This window comes from Gracilinanus agilis, chromosome X, assembly GCF_016433145.1.
Source record: "Gracilinanus agilis isolate LMUSP501 chromosome X, AgileGrace, whole genome shotgun sequence".
In the NCBI taxonomy this organism is placed as follows: Eukaryota; Metazoa; Chordata; class Mammalia; order Didelphimorphia; family Didelphidae; genus Gracilinanus; species Gracilinanus agilis.
Window position 1 is genome coordinate 19,955,146 of NC_058136.1, and position 20,498 is coordinate 19,975,643.

The following is a 20,498-nucleotide window of genomic DNA, read 5'->3' on the forward strand; positions in this document are numbered from 1 at the left end:
CTTTCTCTCTTCCTCCCTCCCTCTCTTTCTCTCTTTTTCTCTCTCTCCTTCCCTCTCTTCCTCCCTCCCTCCCTTCCTTCCTTCCTTCCTTTTTTAAAATAAACTCTTACTTTCTCTCTTAGTAACAACTCTTAGAACAGAAGGGGTAAAGTGACTTTGCCAAGGTCACACAGCTAGGAAATAACCTGAGGCCAGGTTTGAACCAAAGATCTCTTATCTCTAGGACTGGCATTCTATCTACTGTGCCACCTAGCTGCCCCTACCTGCCTTTCCTTTTATCTTCTATGTTTTGAGTTTGTTAATGCATTTCCTGTGCACCATCATTGATCCCTTGAGTCTCCCCCTTTTCTCTAACTCATCAGAATAATTTCTGCCCACCTGTTCAGAATTTGATTCAGAAAGTTCTCCATGCTTTTAAGTCTGATATGCCTCCTGACCTTATCTTTCCTCTGAACCCTTGACAGTCAGGGGCACATGGTAGATGGTTACTTGATTCTCCATTTGGTTTCTCTCACAGACTTTGATGGAGAGTAGTTACTTACCTTCAAGGTTCTCCAGACTTCCGTTTCAGTGATTAGTTTCATCTTGTCGGGCAGAAGCTTGTTCAGAATAGCAGCTCCTCTTGTTGCTTTCTCCACCTTCCAAAGGATGAAATGATCATTAAGGCAAGTCAGAAACGTCTCGTCTTCTCTGCCCTTGGCAAAGTGAATGTGCCAGCAGATGCCCGGAGAGTTGAAGTCCCCCATCTTTAGGATATTGTGTTCCTGTGCCAGCTTTTTGAATCTATTTGCTAAATGCCTCATCCAATTCCTTGTTTTATCCAGGTGGTCTGTAGTGTACACCTGTGCCAATGGGGGCTTCTGATCCCCCTCCCCAATCCTCAGCCAGATTCTTTGCATCCCGTTTCTACTCCTAGGTTCCTGGGTTACCTTACATGAGTGTGTGTTCATCACCTACCTTGCTATGCTCCATTGTGGTCATTGTGGAGTGATAATAGCAGACTTGGCAGAAGGACTGGATTTGGGATTTTGTTGAAAGAGAAAGAGAACTCCTAGCTGAGGAAAGTCATTGCATCAGTGCCAGGTAGCAAGCTTCCTTTATCTTACAGGCTCAGAGAGTTACCTAGAACATGGAGAAAGGAAATGACTTGCCCAAGGTGACACAGACAATAGGAAGCAGAGGCAGGACTTGAACTGAAGTAGGTCTTGTCTTATCTATTATACCATATTGTATGTGTGAGTGGTTTTTAAAACCTTTATTTTCTGACCCAGTAACAACTCTAGGACAGCGGGCAAGGGCCAGGCAAATGGGGTTAAGTGATTTGCCCAGGGTCACACAGCTAGGAAGTGTCTGAGGTCACTTTTGAGCCCAGGACCTCCCATCTCTAGGCCTGTCCTCAATCCACTGAGCCACCTCAATGCCCCCTAGTTCATTTGTTCTTGAAATTACACCATTATGAGGATGACACGGTCAAGGAGAATGACGATGACAACTTGCATTTAGAGAGCTATTTAATCTTTGTATAAAGCCTTCTGGTGGCAGTGGGGTTTGGGAACTATTACACATTGTACCATTCCCATTTTATAGATAAAAAAACTGAGATTAAGTGACTTGCCCATCATTAGACAATTAGTAGAATGTCAGAGCCAGGATTAGACTCTAGATTTCTTTATGCTAAGCTACTACTTTCTTCCTACTCTACTATAATAATAACAGCAAATGATAGGAAATTATTACGCGCACGTGCGTGTGTGTGTGTGTGTGTGTGTGTGTGTGTGTAAAGCGATTTATATTTCTCTTACTAAGTGCCAGGCACTTTACAGATATGATCTCATTTGATCCCCACAACAACAACCCTGGGAGGTAGGTACTGTTATTACCCCCATTTTATAGATGAGGGAACTGAAGCAAACCAATGACTTGCCTATGATCACCAAGCTAGGAAGTGTCTGAGGTCTATTTTGAACTCAGGTCTTCTTGACTCCAGCTCCAGGGCTCTGTGTACTGTGCCACTCAAGTGGCAGTAGCTGTCAGGCCTTAGGTCTTAGGCCAGCCTCAACTCTCTTTTCTGCTGTAGCAGCCTGCTTTCATCTTAGAGGCAGGAACCACCAGCCTGTTGGCAGATAATCACCCAGACAGGCCCATTTTGCTGTTCTGACTGAGCTGATTGTAATAGAAAATGGGAAGAGCCCTTAAGCCTGGTTAGGCCCCGGCATCTTCCATAGCAGAATGTAGGGGTGGGGGGTGGGGGAGGTGGTGGCTTTCCTTTTCTGTGGGCCTGGACACATCTCGCAGTAAGCTCCCTGAGGTCTTGGGTACAAAGCCCACTTCAGGGTTTGGTGATGACACACTGTGCGTTACAGGAGGCACCTGATCCATTTGCTGTGGTCTTGGCTGATTTCAAAGGAAATAAAAGAGAAATGATTTTTTGCTGGAAAACAGGATGTTTAAATAGTGACTACAAAGCTACTTTCCAATAAAATTCCAGTTACAGAATGCCTAGTATGAACAAGAAATTGTTCTGGTTTTCAAGAACCCCTTGGCATCTCCCTTTAATTCAGTTCCATTAATTTAATTGTTCAATTAAATTCAATTATTTAGTTAATTTGTCTTTAATTTGCCTCAAGATTCTCCCTCTCATTGTTCTCTTACTTCATAGGATGATGAGCAGCAAATGGTGGGGGTGGTAGAGAGCTGGGCCTGAAGTCAAGAAGACTCATCTTCCTGAGTTCAAATCTGGCCTCAAACACTTAATAGCTTTGTGACCCTGAGTAAGGCACTGAACTCTTCTCAGCCTCAATTAAATTTTCCCATCTGTAAGATGGGGGTAACCTATAGCCTAAATCTCACAGCATTGATAAAAATACATGGAAAGCCTTAAAGCACTATACAAATGTGAGATATTATTTTTAAATGTTAGCTAAGGAGGGGCAGTAGTAGCTCAGTGGATAGAGTTAAGCCCAGAGATGGGAGATCCTGAGTTCAAATCAGGTCTCAAATACTTCTTAGCTGGGTGACCCTGGGTAAATCACTTAACCAGCATTAACTGCCATTGCCTATCCCTTACTGCTTTTCTGCCTTGGAACTGATACAAAGTATTGATCCTTAGATGGAAGGTAAGGGTTATTAAAAAGAATCTTAGCTTAAAGAATCCATAAAGAGCTGGATAAATGAAAGCTCAAGCCATTTCTTCTGGTGCAGTTCCTCCCTACCTTCACTAGCATTGCTATTCATCCTCCTTTTTTCCATTCTCTATTCTCTTTTATTTCCTTTCCCAGCTACCACCAGAAATCTATCTTCTCCTTTCTCTTCCCATTCATTCCCAAGCTCCTCTTGTATACCTTCTTTCCCCCTGCTTCCACCTGGCTGCATCTCGAGGCTGTGCTCTCAGTGCATTGATTGGGGCCCTTGAGGCTGACTTGCTGTGCCAATCTCCTTCATATCTCAGCCAGATCTCAGGTGGTTTAAATCTCTGCATCCCCCATCCCACAGGGACAATGAGGCAAAATCCCTGTCTTGCAGGAGGTGCCAGATGGGCCCTCTGACCACAACCTCTCCTGGATCTGCTTTTTCTTCTTCTCTGTACCTCATATGAAATGTACTTGTGGATATCATAGCAGGAGAGGCCTCGAGGTGGCACAACAGAGAGAGCATGAAGTCTTGTGTTCACATGCAACTATATATTCTTACTAGCTGGCATGACCTTAGGTAAGTCATTACCTCTGTCTGATTCAGTTTTCCTCAACTATAAAATGAAGGTAATAATAGCACCTATATCCCAGGGCTTTTGTGAAGATCAAATAAGTTAGTAGTTGTAAAATGCTTTGCACCATGCTTGGCTCATAGTAGGCCCTTTATAAATGCTTAATCCAGGGGTTGGCAACCTTTTTGGCCGTGAGAGCCATAAACGCCACATTTTTTAAAATGTAATTCCGTGAGAGCCGTACAGTGCTCGCAGTGCCGCTCCTGTAACAGCGCCTGAAAAAAATGGACTTTATGGCTCCTGCAGAAAGAGCCATAGCTGGCCCTCAAAAGAGCCAGATATGGCTCGAGAGCCATACGTTGCTGACCCCTGGCTTAATCCCTTTTCCAACTTTCCTGTAAGTTCTGCTTCTGTGTGCCTTTTAGGTGCCAATCTGAATTGGCAGAAGGAGTATCCTCATTTGGGAGCTCCTTCTCTCTCTCAGATCATAGGCCCAGTGAGATCAGTGACTTAGCAGGTATTCAGGAAGTGCCTATTATGTGCCAGGACCCAGATCCTGGTGGTACAAGGACAAAGAATGAAAGCATCCTGATTAGCAGTGATCTCAAATTCTACTCTGAGAGACAAAAAGCTTATCTACAAGTATATACAGTTAAAGACAAGGTTGTTTGGGAGGGAAAGGGAAGGGTGCTGGCAGTTGGGGATACCAACGGAGGCTTTGGGCAGAAAATGTACCCTGACTTGTGCCAGAAAGGAGAGAGAGAATCTGTGATATGAAGTATGGGGAAAAGTGCATTTCAGGCAGGAGGGATGGTCGGTGGGAGATGGGAGAATGGGATGGAGACAGGAGAAAGAGTACCATGTGTGAGGAATAGAGACCAGGCCAGTTTGGCTGTATCCTAGAGTGCAGATGTGAGAGTACTATACAGTGAGACTGAAAAAACAGATTGGGGCCAGGGTCTAAGGCTTTAAAAGGTTAATAGAGAAATTTGTATTTTTGTTTGGGCTAGTAGGGAGCCACTGGAATTGATTGAGTAGGGGAGTCACATGTTCAGATCTGTGTTAATGAGAAATTTGCTTTGGCAGTAGCATGTAGGATAGATTAGAAGGGAGAGTCTGGAATCAGGGAGGCCAGTTTGTGGAGGCTGTTGCAATAATCTTGGTGGGAGGTAACGAGGGCCTGACCTAAGGTGGTGAGCTGAGAGAAGGAGTTAGCACTGAGATATGAAGGTAGAAATAGCAGAATTGACATCTGATTGAGTCCAGAGGGCAGAGAGGCTGAGGAACTGAGGACAACAGTGAGGCTACAAACCAAGATGACTTGAATGTTGATTGGTACCTTCAACAGAAATAGGGAAGTTTGGAAAAAGGAAATGTTTCAGGGGGAAATGTATTGTGAGTTTAGCTTTATATATGTTGAGTTTATTATCTCTCATTCATCTGGTTGGAGATGGCCAGGAGGCATTTTGGGATGTAGGATTAAAATTCGGTGGAGACTCGGGGCTGGATAGATTAATCTGGGAGCTAATGAGGCTACCTAGAGAGAACAGAGAGCAAGGGTTCTTTTTTTAAACCTTACCTTCTGTCTTAGAACCGAAAGTAAGGAGAGCTCGACAGGACCTCTTGTCTGCAGGCCTGGTTCTCTATTCATTGAGTCACCTAACTGCCCCAAGAGCAAGAGTTTGTTTTAAACCATTACCTTTTATCTTAGATACTAAATATTGATTCCAAAGTAGAAGAGCAGTAAGGCCTAGGCAGTTGGAGTTAAGTGTTACCTAGGTTCACACAGCTAGGAAGTATGTGAGACTGGATTTGAATCCAGATCCTCTCAACTCCAGGCCTGGCACTGTTTACTGAGCCACTTAGGTGCCCTGAAAGCAAGAGTTCTTAACCTGGGGTTTATGAGCTTCTTTGAAAAACTATTTTAATAACTGTATTTCCATACAATTAGAAATTATTATACATTTATTTTGTACAGCAAACCTCTGTATTTTATTTTATTTATTTAAAAGTATAATTCTGAGAAGGGGTTCTTAGGCTTCACTGGGTTATGAGGTCCAGGGCACAAAACAGGTTAAGAACCTGTAGTCTAGAGGGAAAAGAGGGCCCAGGACAGAACCTTTGGGGAATGATCACAACAGAGATTTGATGTCATTTGGGAAATCCAGTAAAGATACTGAGGAGTAGTGAGACAGGGAGTGGGGAAGAGACAGATAGACAGACAGACAGACAGAGAGGGAGAGAGAGTTCTAGTCTCATGAAAAGCTGAAGAGAAGATAGTTTCCAGGAGGAAAGGTTGGGTGGCATGGCACCAGTGGCAAATGGGGGCAGAGAGGACACAACTGATGAGGAGGGGGAAAGATCAAAGAAATCACCTTATTCTAACAAGCTGGAGGTTTTCCCCTCGAACCAGCTTTTCTTCTTTTCTGTTCTTAAAGACACCAAAGGAGAGGTTGAACCTGTTCCCTTGACACACTTAGAGACATCCACTTTACATCTTAGGCCAGAGTGAGTCCTTAACCTGTTTCGTGTCTTGGATCTCATTGCCTAATGAAGTCAAGACCATGAACAAAACATCCTGGTTTTCAAAGCAATGGCTCCAAGTTAATTTCTAAAAGGAAGAGAGACTTTTTAGCTCTGGCCTGCTAAGCTCACTTACCCCAGTATTTCTCCTCCTGCCATGGCCCCTTTTCTCCTTGTCCTTCCCAGTTTTTCTCTGGATGCTACTCAGTTTTCCCTCAAAGCTTTCTGATTTTGATCTCTGCCAATACTGAATCTAAGATTTTTCTCATCAGGGATGAAACTTACTTTAAATTGAGGAGGACTCCTGTGGGCCTTCTTCAGTCCAAGGAAACATGTTCTTATTCCTTCCCCTCTTCCCTCCAGGAAGTCGACTAAATAAATCTCAGTCATTGGCTGTTGACTTTTCAGCTTGATTTCCTTTCTTCCTTTCCCCCTTGGCCTGTCCCTACCATGTTTCTCTCAGTGCTCTATTGGAATTCTTTTTATTTCCTCTTGTTGATAGGTAACACCATGGCTTAGGGAGAGAGGCCTGGAAAATCATTCTTTGCTTTGGCTTTCCAGACTCCCCCTGGTATGCTGCTGTTTTCGCAGCTCTTTGCCTTCTCACATATTTTCCAATCTCTGACCATAATAACCTCTTCCATCTCCTTGATCTTGAGATTTTTCTCTGTTTTGCTAGATTTGGGCTCACTGATCTCTTCCTGTTCCACAGCTTCTTTCCCAGAATGCATCACTCACAGATGAAGATGAGGCTCACCACATGACCTTGATGCTTAGTAGTCTATGTTGCTATTTTGCCCCCTCCCCCCATGGGTCCAGAAGACCATCTGAAATCTTACCAAAATACATTCAAAGCTATTTCTTTGGATGTTCCCTGTCTTTCAGGTGCCACTAGCAACTGACTGGCTTTTGCTTCAGAAAAATCAGCACAATATACTTTCTGTATTCTACCCACTTAACTGAGAAGCAGTGGGGGAAAAGCACCAGACTGAGAATCAGAAAACATGGCTGATAGCTAGTACTAGCTGGGATGCTATCTAGCCATGTGACTGGCAAATGGTTTCATCCTAGCCTGGGCCTCAGTTTCCTCATCTGGAGAACAGAAAGGGACCTCATGGGTCCCTTCCAGTTCTAAAGGTATGATCTGACCTCATAAAGTTACCTCCTTGACTGGCAGAGTGTCTCCCCCCATGTCCAGTACAATACAAATGTATTATGTGCCTGTTGACCTGCTCAGTCAGTTCATTCATGCATTAAGTACCCACTGTTTGTAGTTGTTTGGTTGTCTCAGGCCTTTCTGACTCTTTGGCCTCATTTGGGGCTTTCTTGGCAGAGATACTGGAGTGGTTTGCCATTTCCTTCTCCAGCTCATTTGACAGGAAGAAACTGAGGCAAACAGGGTTAAGTGACTTGCCCAATGTCACACAGCTAGTATGAGTGTGGCTGTATGTGAACTCAGGTCTTCCTGACTCCAGGCCTGGCTCTGTACCCACAGAGTCACCTAGCTACTTCTATTCTATTGGTCACTGGGGGAGAGGTTGTAGGCATGCTCCAGGACTATCCTTTAAGCAGCTTGCAGTGTAGTGGCTGGGGGGACAAGGCACAACATGATGCTACTCAGTTGCACATAAGCATATTGGAGAATTGAGACTCAGGAAGGAGGTGGTGTCTGCACTGAGCCTTAAAAGATGGACAGTGATTAAGCAGGCTGCTGGAGAAAGGGCTTTTAAGGTATAGGGACTATAGAGAAGCAAAGAAATGGAAGTAGGAGAGCACTTGGTATGCTCCGGTTAACCACATGGCATTGAGTTGTCCCAAACTAGACTGGGGGCAGCACCTCCTCTGCCCCGCCCTGCCAATGTAAAAAACAAGCTATGCCTCAAGGATTAGTGGATTTCCAAGAACCTTCAGAACCATCATCCTATGGAACCTTCTCATTTTAGAGATAAGGAGAGATAAGAGAAGGGAGGCCTAGGCAGTTCAGATAACTTTCCTCAAGGTCATCCAACTAGAATTATCAGAGCCAGGATTCTCTGACTCTCTAGTGTGCTGCCTCTTACCAATTCCTTCTCCAGCCAGGGGCACCCCATCCTTCCCTCATCTCTGCCTTCCATTTGTCTCTGCTCCAGCCAATGTCTATTGCTTGCCTTTTGATGCCTCACTTCCTTGTCTTGGCTCCTCCCATTCCCTGTGTCTGAGACCTCCTTTTGCCTGCTATTGGTCTTCCAGAAGCTTCCATTCATCCTCCTTGGCCTGCAAGATCCTTCCTTGTCCTCAGGCCAGAGGACTCCATTCATAGGTCTGCATTGGTGTTTATCATGTACTTGGGCATGTGTAGCGTTCCCTTAAGGGACCAGGGGATCCTCCAGGTAAAGATAGTGTCTTACTGAACATTTGGATCTCCCTAGCACAGAGTAACTGGAAAACTCAGTGGATAGAGAGCTGGGCCTGGAGTCGGGAAGACCTGAGTTCAAATTTGACCTCAGACACTTTCTAGCTGTGTGATCCTAGACAAGTTACTTCACCTGGTTTGCCTCAGTTTCCTCATCTGTGAAATGATCTGGAGAAGGAATTTGTAAACTTCTCTAGGATCTTTGTCAAGAAAACCCCAAATGGAGACAGAAAGAGTAGAACAAGATGGAAAGAACTGAATTACAATCAACTATGAGTGCTTAATGTCCGAATGAACTAATTGGCCATAAGGAACATAGAACATGGAACTTTTGCACTTGTTAGATGTTTTGTAAGAGCTTTGAAAAGCCTAGAACCTACATTCACAAAAGAAAAGCCTCTAATCTCTGGGCTGTAGCCCTTTTGACTGTCCAGTGTTCCTGGCTGGGTCCATTCAGCAAGCTTACATTAAACACCTCCTGTTTCTTTTGAGCTTCACTCCCACATTCCTTCCAAACGAATGGGGCCCATTTCTGGGGAGGCATCACCATACTTTTAGTCTCTCAGGTTCCTAACCTCAGCATTATTCTTGCCTCACTCTTCCTCAGATCCAATCATTTTCCAAATCCTGCCTTTCCTACTTCCATTATCATCATCATCATCATCATCATCATCATCATCATCATCATCATCATCATCATCATCATCATCATTGAATAATAGCAACAAACATTTATCTAGTCTACTATGTGCCAGGCACTTTACAATTATTATCTCATTGTTCTTCATAGTAGCCCTGGGAAAGTAGGTGCTCTTATTATCCCCATTTTATAGATGAGGAAACTGAGGCAAATAGAAGTTAAGTGACTTGTCTAGGGTCATAGAGTTAGGGTGTGTCTGAGGCCAGATCTGAATCCAGGCCCTCTCAACTCCAGGCCTGGTGCTCTATCCACTAAGTCACTTAGATGTATATTTTTTTTAGGATATTATTGCAACTATTTGTATAGTTATAGCTATTATATAACATCATGATAATGTCTTCATTCTGGCTCCCTTTCTGCCTTCCCATATTCTTTTGTATTCTTCATCTGGTCCAACATCCTAGTACATTCATGTTCCCCAATTTGTTGAACCATCGCAGTCTTTGGGCTCATGGATAATTTGTAGGGGCTTGGAGTTTGGTTTTTACTTATTGTGATTATGGCTCAGGGAATCTTTTTGCTGGGAGTTTGGGGATTTTCTTCTTGTTCTTTTTCTAGCTCATTCCCCATCTCTGATGTCAGTGGAGGACTGTTTCCTCCCAGAGCAGCCTTAGCCCCCCTCTCCTTCCATCCCATTCTCCACTTCCCAGGTTATCTCTTATTTATACCTTTGTTCCCAAGGCACCAACTGTCTTCACTGTGATGTTGTTTGCTCAAAGTTCTGTTTTTATGGAGCCAATTAAGGACAACTTTAGGTGGCTCATGCCTGTACTGGAAATATATTTACCCAGATATGAATACTGGCAGCAGCAGAAGCTCTCATTGTAGTTGCTTATTGGGCAGTGACTTTTTAATCATTCTCCACAGTCCTGGAAGATTTATAAAGAATTATCGTTCTTAATGTAAAATTCCCCCGGGTTTCTAGATAATACTTTTGTGACTTTTGCTCCACACGCACATTTTATCTTCCCTTCCCATAAGCTCATTTCCAGAGTATACTGAAATTGATGAATCACACATTCAGCATAGATAAAAATGCATTTCGATGCAGCAATTTTTCCTGAACAATTGAATGTCCTTGATTTCCCTGATCTTTAGTAGACACAGACATTTAGCAGCTGTTATCTTACATCCCTACTGTATTCATTTAGGTCACAAAGTGTTCAGTATGACTTGGGCAAGGCTCCTGCTCATCTTCAGTAAGGGATCTAGTTCAGAAACTAAGGCCTTAAGACTCTCAAAATCTTACCCTAGCCTCGCATAGACTTACATGATGGTGATTTCTGTTCTCTCCTTTCAATCATGTCTGACTATTCTTGACCTTATTTTGGGGGCATTTTCTTGGTAAAGATACTGGAGTGGTTGGCCATTTTCTTCTCTAGCTTATTTTACAGTTGAGGAAACTCAGGCCAATAGAGTTAAGTGACATCCCAAGGGTCACACAGCTAGGAAGTGTCTAAGGTCAGATTTGAACTCAGGAAGATGAGTCTTCCTGACTCCAGATCTGGCGCGCTAGTCACTGAACCACCTAGATGCCCTGTTATCAGATTGGTAGTCCCTTTGTGAAGTCTTGATATGTCAGTGCTGTATGTCCTGGCATGCTAAAATTCATCCATGAAGTTGTTGGCAATATCACAGAATCATAGATTTGGAGCTGAAGGGACCTTAGAGGCCAGGAAATCTAACCCCTTCATTTTACAACTCAGGAAGCTTGAGGCCTGATTTGGGGAAGTAGCTTGCCCAAGACTACACAGTTTGTAAGTATTTGAGCCAGAATTCAAACCCATCTTCCTGAGTCTTACGTCCAGCTCCCTCTCCATTGTACCACCTGGTTGCCTCAATCTATGTTTGAGTAAGTACAAAAATCCTGACACAAGGATTGATATTCCATATTTAAGCACTCTTAAATTGGTAGTGCCCCAAACACAAAGGCCAAAAAGGGCAGCCTTAAATATGTGTGTTAATAATGGGTCAAAGAGATCTAAAAGAAAATAAAAGTTCCTGTTGTTGACCAGTGGTCTCAATTCCAGTGGGGACACCAGAAATTAAGTAGGTAAGCCAATAAAGGAGAATAGACCATGGTATGCGGCTAATGCCTTTTTTTTTAACAGAAAGGAAAATTAAGACATTGTAGACTTCTTGAGAGTCACTAAGTGACTTTTATCTTTGAAATACATCTTGGGGGTTACAGAATTCCCTCCTCAAGAGGGTCCCTAAGCTTCGTGGTGATAATTTTTTTGTTTGTTTGCTGAAGATTCAAAAGAGAAAAAAGTTTTGGATTGCTTTGGAGAACTTCTGTTTTTCAGAGTTAAAGGGAAGGGAGCTCAAAAGGCTATCTCTCTAGTCTTAACTTATGTCTGCAGTTTTCTCTTTCCCTTGGTTGGGAAGTGAAAATATTATTGGGAAAATTTGTAGTCAGAATTCTGAATGCTTAAACCTATGTAATTCAATAGGAAATATAATTAATTAGGTATTAGGAGTTCAGGATTACAGCTAGGTCCTGAATTAGTAAAAACATTGGATTTACCCAGAAATGGTCACATTATTCAAATTTCCACTTGCAAATTTCCATTGGGTTGGAACCAGTGACTGTATTTTACATAATTATAATTTTTGAATAGTACACATTTGGGTATATACAACCATTTCTGGGGATCCATTACTCGCACTAATTGGCACCTAGCTATGCAGTATGCTCTGTTAGCAAGTTTTCACTTTTAAAATTCTCTCTAGTCTTTGTCTCTGTTTTTTTTTAATTATTCAAAAACCAGTTTTTTCCTTGTAGAGGTTAATGATGGAAATGGTGAGAGACTTTCTGAACTGACATTAGGGCTAAATTTAGAGAGTAGTTCATTAAAGACATACACCTAGCAGCCATCTCTGTATAGGTTTAGAATCATAAATATCCCAGCTGGAAAGGGACCTTCGAGATCATCTAGACTGATAGATTTCCTTATTTTATTGAGAAAGAAAATGAGAATCCAAGAGAGGAGGTGATTAGCTGAAAGTCACCTAGGTCGACTGATTCCCAGGCCAGGGCTGGCATATAGCTTCTTCTTCTCCAGATGGTTTCCATTGGTGGGAATTTTCAGTTTTTGCAACCATAGGGACTTCTTGCATCTTCTCTCTGAAAAGTTCATATTCTGACATGTAGAGCATCTCCTGTTTGCAGCTCCAAGTTTTCGCCTCTGGGGGTATGATGGATATCTTTGCTTGAGAGCATTCACCTTTCTCTGACTTTCATATACCAACTGGTCTGCCAGCCTCCAAGGGGGTCAACTCTTCTGCATGAAATTGTATTTTGGTGGAGATCACCATGTTTCTTCTCTAATCGGCTTAAGATTGACCTCTTTCTGCTTGTGGCTTTCTGCTAGCATCTATTTTGTGGACATGTTTTGTTCAGTGGAACTGGTTAGCTGGTAGCATTTTTGAATCATGTTAGCAGTGATTTTTGCCTTACTGTTTAAAAAAACCTGTTACCTTTTTTCCAATTCTAAGACAGAAGAGCAGTAAGGGCTAGTCAGTGGGGGTTCACATTGTCCAGGGTCACATAGTTAGGATATGTCTGAGGCCAGATTTGAACCCATGTCTTCCCAACTCCAGGTCTGCCACTGTATCCAGTGAGTCACCTACCTGCCCCCTTGCTTTACCACTTAATGTTAATTTGATTTGTGACACTGACATATTTCAGGTTACCTGGCTGTAATATCTCTGGAAGGTTTCAACATTAATAGACATCAAACTAGACTCTACTGCTGCTGTACAGACAGATAGCTTACTCCAGTGCCTCATTGCCACCAAACTCCAGTTATTTTCCCAAATTTTTGGGCCTTGCCATTTGGTTTTTAATAGCAGCCTCTCCTAGCCTCGTTCTTTCCAGCCTTCCTCTCTCTCTTGCATTGTTGCTGGATGCTATATATTTTTGTTACTCATTTCAAAATCAAATTCACATTTGACTTGAGAATTTCAAAGTCTCACATGTTAACTCTTGAGAGAGTTGAAGCTATGGCTGGGCTTTTTCAAAGTCAAGATGGGTAATCATGGCCCTACTCTGCTAGTCTCTCGAAAGACTTACTGGTCATCTTCATTGTATTTGAATGGTTTTCTATCAACTGCACAAGCTAGAATGCGTTCTAAGGTGGAAGAATTTGCTCTTTACTTTTAGGTGTGTGGAACAAATGAATATTTTGTGTTGTTAAATTTTTTTCCTGTTTTACCCTTGTTAGTTCCTGGGACCATAGCATTGCATTAGTTCAGCAACAAAGACTCATCCATGATCTTTGATGTTCTTATCACGTCGTGAGACATGGTAATAATGTGGATAGTTGGCTAATTGGTAGCTCTAGCTAGGGCCCATGACGCGTTGGGTATACTTTATTGGATCAAGGGTCCATTGTCTAATGAATGCCTCAACTCTCTGGGTTTGAGCTTTGAGACATTGGTAGCAAGTTTATTCAGGGTTGATTAGTCTATGGGACAACTAGCTTATGCTACTAAACTCATGAGATGAACGTCCATGAAAAAGCCAATTATTAATTGACCCTGAGGAACAAATATTAAGCCATCTGGAATGTTCTTGTCAGCCAGCCAGTCTTTTTTTCTCTCCTAATGCCTTCTCAAAGACTTATTTGGTCAGAAGCAGTATGGTTTAGTAGAAAGAATACTTTTAGAGGGTTCTAGTGTATTGCTAATTTTATTTGGATTACGTTTGAGGCTGGTTCTTTCCTGACAATATCTAGAGAGATCTCTTAAACCCATTGGTAATATTTGAAGTCATGTTGTGGGTTGGGTTACCCAAGGGAAAGAAAATTTCCTATGGATAGCCCATCTACAGCTATTATGATTAACAGTGAATATTATTAACATTAACACAGAAAATGTCCTGCCTTCCTTTCTGATCTTATGCCTCAGTCATCCCCGTTCCCCTTTATTTGGAAGTCCAAAGTTCACTTTTCACATTGGACATAATGTAAAAACTCCTTGTATATTGTTTAAGTTTTTTTTAACCCTTTCTGTTTCTGTTTTAGAATTAGGATTAATTCTAAGACAGAAGAGTGGCAAGGGCTAGGCAGTTGAGGTTAAGTGACTTGTCCTGGTTCACACTGCTAAGAAGTATCTGAGACTAGTTTTGAACCCAGGACCTTCTGTGCCACCTGTCTGTTCCTATTGTAGAAGATTTTTAACAATACAATTGAATGTTTCTTGAGAACTTGAAGCATGATATTGATAGCCATTTCTTTATTGTGCTAGCCTTAAGCATGTAGACATAGTGGGAGCAAAATTTTCTTCCCATCTTTATTTTCCTTATTTCTCCTTCCCATTAATTAAGAAATTATCCCATTTCTCCTTCCTCAAGTAACACGAACAAGATGGGGGTGGTAGATCACACTGTCATTTGTGGATAAAAAGTCTTACAGACATCTAGACACATCTTACTATTTATCGTTCTTCAAGATTCATTGTTTGGTGTCTTTAGGACGATCTAGCTTGGTGGTCTGTGGTCTCATCATTGAGGGTGGTTCCTTTAAATGGTGCAGGCCATAGTTTATCCATACTTTTTCATCCTGTGCTTCTTCTCTTGGCCATTTTTTCCTATGAATCCTCAACAGGGATTCACCATGCGTCCTGAGGGACCTTCCTCTCAATTTCTTGACATTGCAGAGATTTGTAGAGCATATGGGCCCTATCATACATTCCTCCCTCTTGCTACATGACTAGCTGACCTTCTTTTCTGTTCATCCAGCTGCCTAATGATATTCTGGATGCTGCTTGTACCGTGCACATCTTCACTGGTAATGTGTCCCAGCTTTCTCTCATCCGCCATGCTTGTCAGGAGCTCTGGGATGCAAGAGGACCAAACAGCTCATGAAATAATGCTACTTGTTGCTTTTGGATGCATGACAAAACCAACTCTGCTGCCTCCTTGATTTGCTTCTCTCTGGAGACCACACATTCGACTGCTTCCTTTTTGTCTTCTGATTTCATTTCTTTCAAGGTTGATGGGATTGAGCTCCTCCAGTAGTGTGTTTGTTTCTTGGTCAGTCACCATTTAGGGGTTTCACATTTCTAAGGCTAACAGCTAAAATCTGTGTAAATCTTAGACCCTTTTCTTCTACTCAGCCACTGTTGCTGCACAACTGACTGGGGACCATTTTGTAGTTTCCTTTGTTTCATGGGTTGCCATGGCCAAAAGATTCATGAGCAGAGAGCCAGTAGTGATGAGCCTCTTTGTACTTATCCAAGCTACTCTTCCCAAGCAGCCATAGTCTGTCACCATGATTAGACATGAAGCCATTCTAGTGTGGCAAATCCCAGGACCTCTCTTTCTTCACAGTGAGGCATAGGAGAAGCCTTTTATGGAGGCTGGCCTACCAAGCCTGAAATAAAACTAGACCTCTTTTATCCAATCTTACTAAATTCAGTTGGTAGCTAGGAAATGAATCAGAAAGGGCACCTTCATCTGAGTGTTCTCTGTCAGATAAAGAAGGATGATCTTGGAATCAGCAGGCCTGAATCAGAGTCATGGCTCTGCCTGTCACCTTGGGCAAATCATCATCATCAACAACACCAAACATTTATTAAGTGCTTACAATGCATTAGGCATAGGAGAAAGACAATAATATGACTCTAGGAAATGGAAAGTACTTTCTGAAGGAAGGCACAAGCAGTTGGGGGGGGGGAATAGAGAAAGGTCTCCTGTATAAGGCTGGATTTAAGCAAAGTCTTGAAGGAAACTAGGGGGAGTCAAGAAGGGGAGGAAGGAAGGCAGAGAGCGCCAGGCATTGGGGGAGGCCAGTACAAAACCTTGAATCTAGAGATGGAGTGTTATACAAGGAACAACAAGAAGGTTAGAGTCCTTGGATGGCAGAGTTTTCACAGGGCAGTGAAGTGGGAGAAGATTAGAAAATAAGGAGTCAGATTATGAAGGGTTTTAAGAGCCAGTCCTAGGACTGGATATTTGATCCTGGAGGTAATAGGGAGCTATGGAAATTTATTGACAAGGGGGATCAAATGGTCAGGTCCATGCTTTAGGAAAATCACTGGCATCCGAGTGGAGGACGGATTGCGTTGGGAACAGACTTGAAGCATGGACACCAAACATCAGGCTACTGAAAGTCTCTTCTCTTTTCTGGGCCTCAGCTTCCCCTTTTGGATTATGAGGATATTGGAGTAGATCAGTTAAGATCTTTTCCAGGGCTACCTTTTTGAACTTTTCTGAGAACAAAAAGTGACCTGTTGAATTAAATGTTATTATTAGGGCAAGTCTTGACGTATTTCTTTGTGCTTTAGCTCTGGGCTAGTTTTGTTGTACAGAATGTGGCCTTCAGAGCTTCACATGAAAGTTCAGAACTCTCTGTGACTCTTTAGGTTGGTGAACCAGACAACTGGTATATTAATGACAGAGAACCATTTAATAGCAGTTGTAATTTGTGTCTTCTCTGGTTTCTCTTTGACCTAAAAAGGACTCAGCATCTTTCTGCTTTTGTGGTTTTAGACCCCCCTCCCTCTCTTGCCCCCCAAAAAAGGCAAGGAAAAGAAGTGAAACTCACAGCTATTAGCTTGGTTGTGTTTTCTCTGGACTCTATAAGAAAGTTGTGTTAAAGGAGAAAGTTGAATCTGATGGCAGGGTGAGTGGGTAGGTGGGGAATATCTGTAAATTTAATTTATCTTTGAAAATCCTATTCCCTCTTTGTATGTTCAAACAAAAGTAAAATGCTGCTTGTTTTATTTATCATTTGGAGCTAAGTGTCTTGGAGGTATTTGTGCTGGAGGAGGTAAACTGAGAATAGAGAATATTTCTCCTTGCATATAAACCGTCCATACTGGGAACTTGAGCAGCTTGGCTGAACAGTGGTCCATAGGAGGATTGGGCTTTAGCTGGATTTTGAACTCCATATGCATTAGCAGTTCTGTGTCTATATTCTAATCCAATCTTGGACCACATCGAGGGAAGGCATCAACCTCACTGGATGGAGGTGGTCAAGCAAAGGCCACACAGCGATTCATAAAGTGTTTAGATCTAGCCTCCTGTCCTAGGCCCTCCCATTAAGATTGAAATCTTGGGGGAATCAAACCAAAAGAGGAATTCTACCTTTCCTCTGCCCTCCAGCTCATGGCCACAAATAAGTTTTGTTTGGAGTTAGAATAACTAAACCTAGGGATCTGCTCAGCTTTAAGTATTGTGAAGTAAAGGGACCCCCTACCCCATACTAGGGAGCCATTGATAAGTATTCATGTGTTGATGAGGTTCATTCACTTTTCCTTCAGATATGGGACCTAGAGATAAACTTTGTAGATTTCACAACCACATTTGAAATAGGCTTTCCATTTTGTTCAATATTTGATGTACAGGGCCATCAGGTTATGGTAGAATCAGTTGGCATCTCTTTGATGGGAGAATTGTGCATTAGTCTAACATTTCTGGGCACTAATTCAGAGTGAAGCAAGAAAAAAGCCCCTTCTCCATACCTTTGACCTGGCAATTCCCCTGTTGGGCCCCAAGGAAGTCAAGTAATGATCCAATATATACCAGAAGACTCCTCTTTGGGAGAGGAATTGGAAACAGTGGGTGCCTACCAGTTTGGGAATGGCTGAAAAAAATAGCATATGAATGTCATGGTATATTATTTTACAGTAAGAAGTGACAGACATGAGGAATTTGGAAAAACATGGCAAGATTTGTATTAACTGACGCATAATGGAGAGAACCGCATTCATAATGACTACAGTGATGTAAACAAAAAGTTCTCTAAAAGGAAGTCAAACTCTGAGTAATTGAAAAACCAGTGAAGGTCCCTGAGAACAGATAATGGAACCTACATTCCCCCTGAAGGCAGAGAGGCGGGGGACTGCCAGGACAGAATGTGGTATATATTGTCAGATGCAGTCACTGTGTCCGATGTTTTAGCTTAATTGTTTTTCTTTGTCACAAGGGAGGATGCATTCTGGACAGGCAGTGGGCGTTTGGAATTGACTATGTTGTAAAGACAGAAGGCATCAATAAAATGCATTTTTCCCCAGACTTAGCTAGCAGTTTAATTTATAGGGCAGTTGCGCATGATTGCTTATAGATTTAAAGCTGGAAGGGACCTTCAAAGTCATAAAACTCAGTTCTCTTAGTAGCTTTGTATAATGTAGCTAATTTTATTTCTTATTATAATTAGACCTCTCAGTTGTAGGAAAAAGTTAAAAAATGCCTTTAAACATTCAATTTTGTTCTTTTTTTTGCAGTCTGAATTTAACAAAAAAAATACTTTTTACCTCTTCAATCATGTTGACATCACGATTACATATCACAGTGGAAAAGATGAAAATTGGCCTGGAGCTCGGCTGGTTACTGCTAGACTTGAGCCGAAAAGGTAATTTTAAGCGTGTGGTTTTTTAATTAGATTAGTTTTAAAAAAAATAAAAAATATATATAAAACAGAAACACCAAGGGAGTTTTTAATATAGCTTTTTAAATTAATGCAGAAAAATAAAGTCGGGTGAAAAAATGATTAATGACCCCACTTTCACTTAAATATTTAATTTCTACCTTCTCTGGGAAGCTGTCCTTGAACCACACCCTATTCAGTAATGGCCTTTTCCCCCTTAGCCCTTACCTCCGCAATTTCCTCTTACCTCTCTTATTGATTAATCACCTGTTATTCTCTTTTATGGTTATTTGTGCGTCATATTCCCCTAGAATATCCTTGAGTTTCATAAGGGCAGGGACTGCACATTATCTATACTTTGGAAGCCTGGCATCTCCCTTCCCCTCCATGGGGCCTAACATGAGTTAAAATCGGTTGAATCAAAGTAGGTCCCTTCTGACTTGCAAAGTTAAGGTCGTATGAGTGTGTACATACATATGCATGTGTAAATATTTATGGATATGTACATGCTTGTGTGTGTATCGATATTCCTACACACATATAAACATATATGTCTGTCTGGAGCTTCATGATTGTATAAAGTGAGGCCAGACTTGGTTAGGAATGAAGATTGCCTGAGGTGAGTTGATAAACCCAAGGACAGTGGCTTGAGAGTTTGGACCTCAGAGGTAGTTCTCGCCCCCACTGAGCTGTGTGACCTTGTGTAGGTCTCCTCACTGTGTTAGGCTGCACTCACCTCCTCTGGCACATTAAATAGATTAATATCACAAGCGCTCTCTCTAGTAGCCAAATACTTATCTTTTTTTAAGCTCAAATTTCTTTGTACTATCAAACTAATACAAATGAATGTAACAGATATAATGCCTTGCATTTAAATAGAACTTTTCTTCAAGAAAAGTACTTCAGATATTTCTTAGGAGCCTTCAGCCATACTTTTAGGCATTGGGACTGCTCATGTAGACAAAATTTCAAGTTGTTGATGCACCGAGTATATTGAAATTTCTGGTACGACAGACTTTATTATTGCAGTTTTTTCTCTTACATGTTGAGGAAATGTCATTCATCTTTGTGTTATTGAATTAAACCTTGAATTAGAAAAAAAAGGGCTAGGGGAGCTCTGGAGCCATCCAGTGTTAGAGAAGAGCTGGGTTGGGGTAGAGCAGAGCACATGACTTGGGCAAAAGAACCCAACCAGTTGTGGCAGAGCTGACTGAGCCTTCCAGGCTGAACATTTCTGTGGTTCTGTGCCACCACCCCGCCCATGGCATCCCAGAGAGTCTCTCCATGATGTCTTTTGGTGCCTAGCATGGTGCCTGATCCTCACAGTGGGATTCCTGCTTTTTCTCTTTCCTTCCCTGCCCCATGTAGAGCTTACAAGGTAAGACCTTTAAGACACCAAAGGGCAGATCACAGATGAGGAGCAAAGCCTTTGGCTGGAAAAATGCTTTCTGGAGCTGCCTGGTGAAAAGGACAGAGATTTGTTCTCTGCAGCAGGAGCTCTCTCTTGACCTTTAGAATATGGTGGTGACTGTCTTGTGATCAATGGACATGTTTAGAACCTTCACTCTTTATGATATTCAGATATTTAAATGTGGAACAAAGTGGAGGACCACATCTTCAGTCTCTCATTAGAAGTTTCTTTAGAAGCATCTGGGTGGCACAGTTAGAACACTGGACTTAGAGACAAGAAGACCTGAGTTCCGATTCTGCCTTAGACACTTACTAGCTGTGTGTCTCTGGGCAAGTCACTTCACCATTTCTGTCTCGGTTTCCTTATCTGTAAAAAGGAGAAAATAATAGCATCAG

General features: G+C 42.1%; 1 protein-coding gene across 1 annotated transcript in view; it reads left to right on the plus strand.

The window, feature by feature from the left end:
- The window catches only part of LOC123253517 (transmembrane 9 superfamily member 2-like), a gene marked incomplete at its 5' end in the record, with an annotated part of 941,355 nt that overhangs the window by 881,713 nt on the left and 39,144 nt on the right, over window positions 1-20,498 (plus strand). The window contains one exon of the mRNA XM_044682699.1: window positions 18,550-18,677. Coding sequence (XP_044538634.1) covers window positions 18,550-18,677 — 128 coding nt within the window. The remainder of the gene's footprint in view (window positions 1-18,549; window positions 18,678-20,498) is intronic.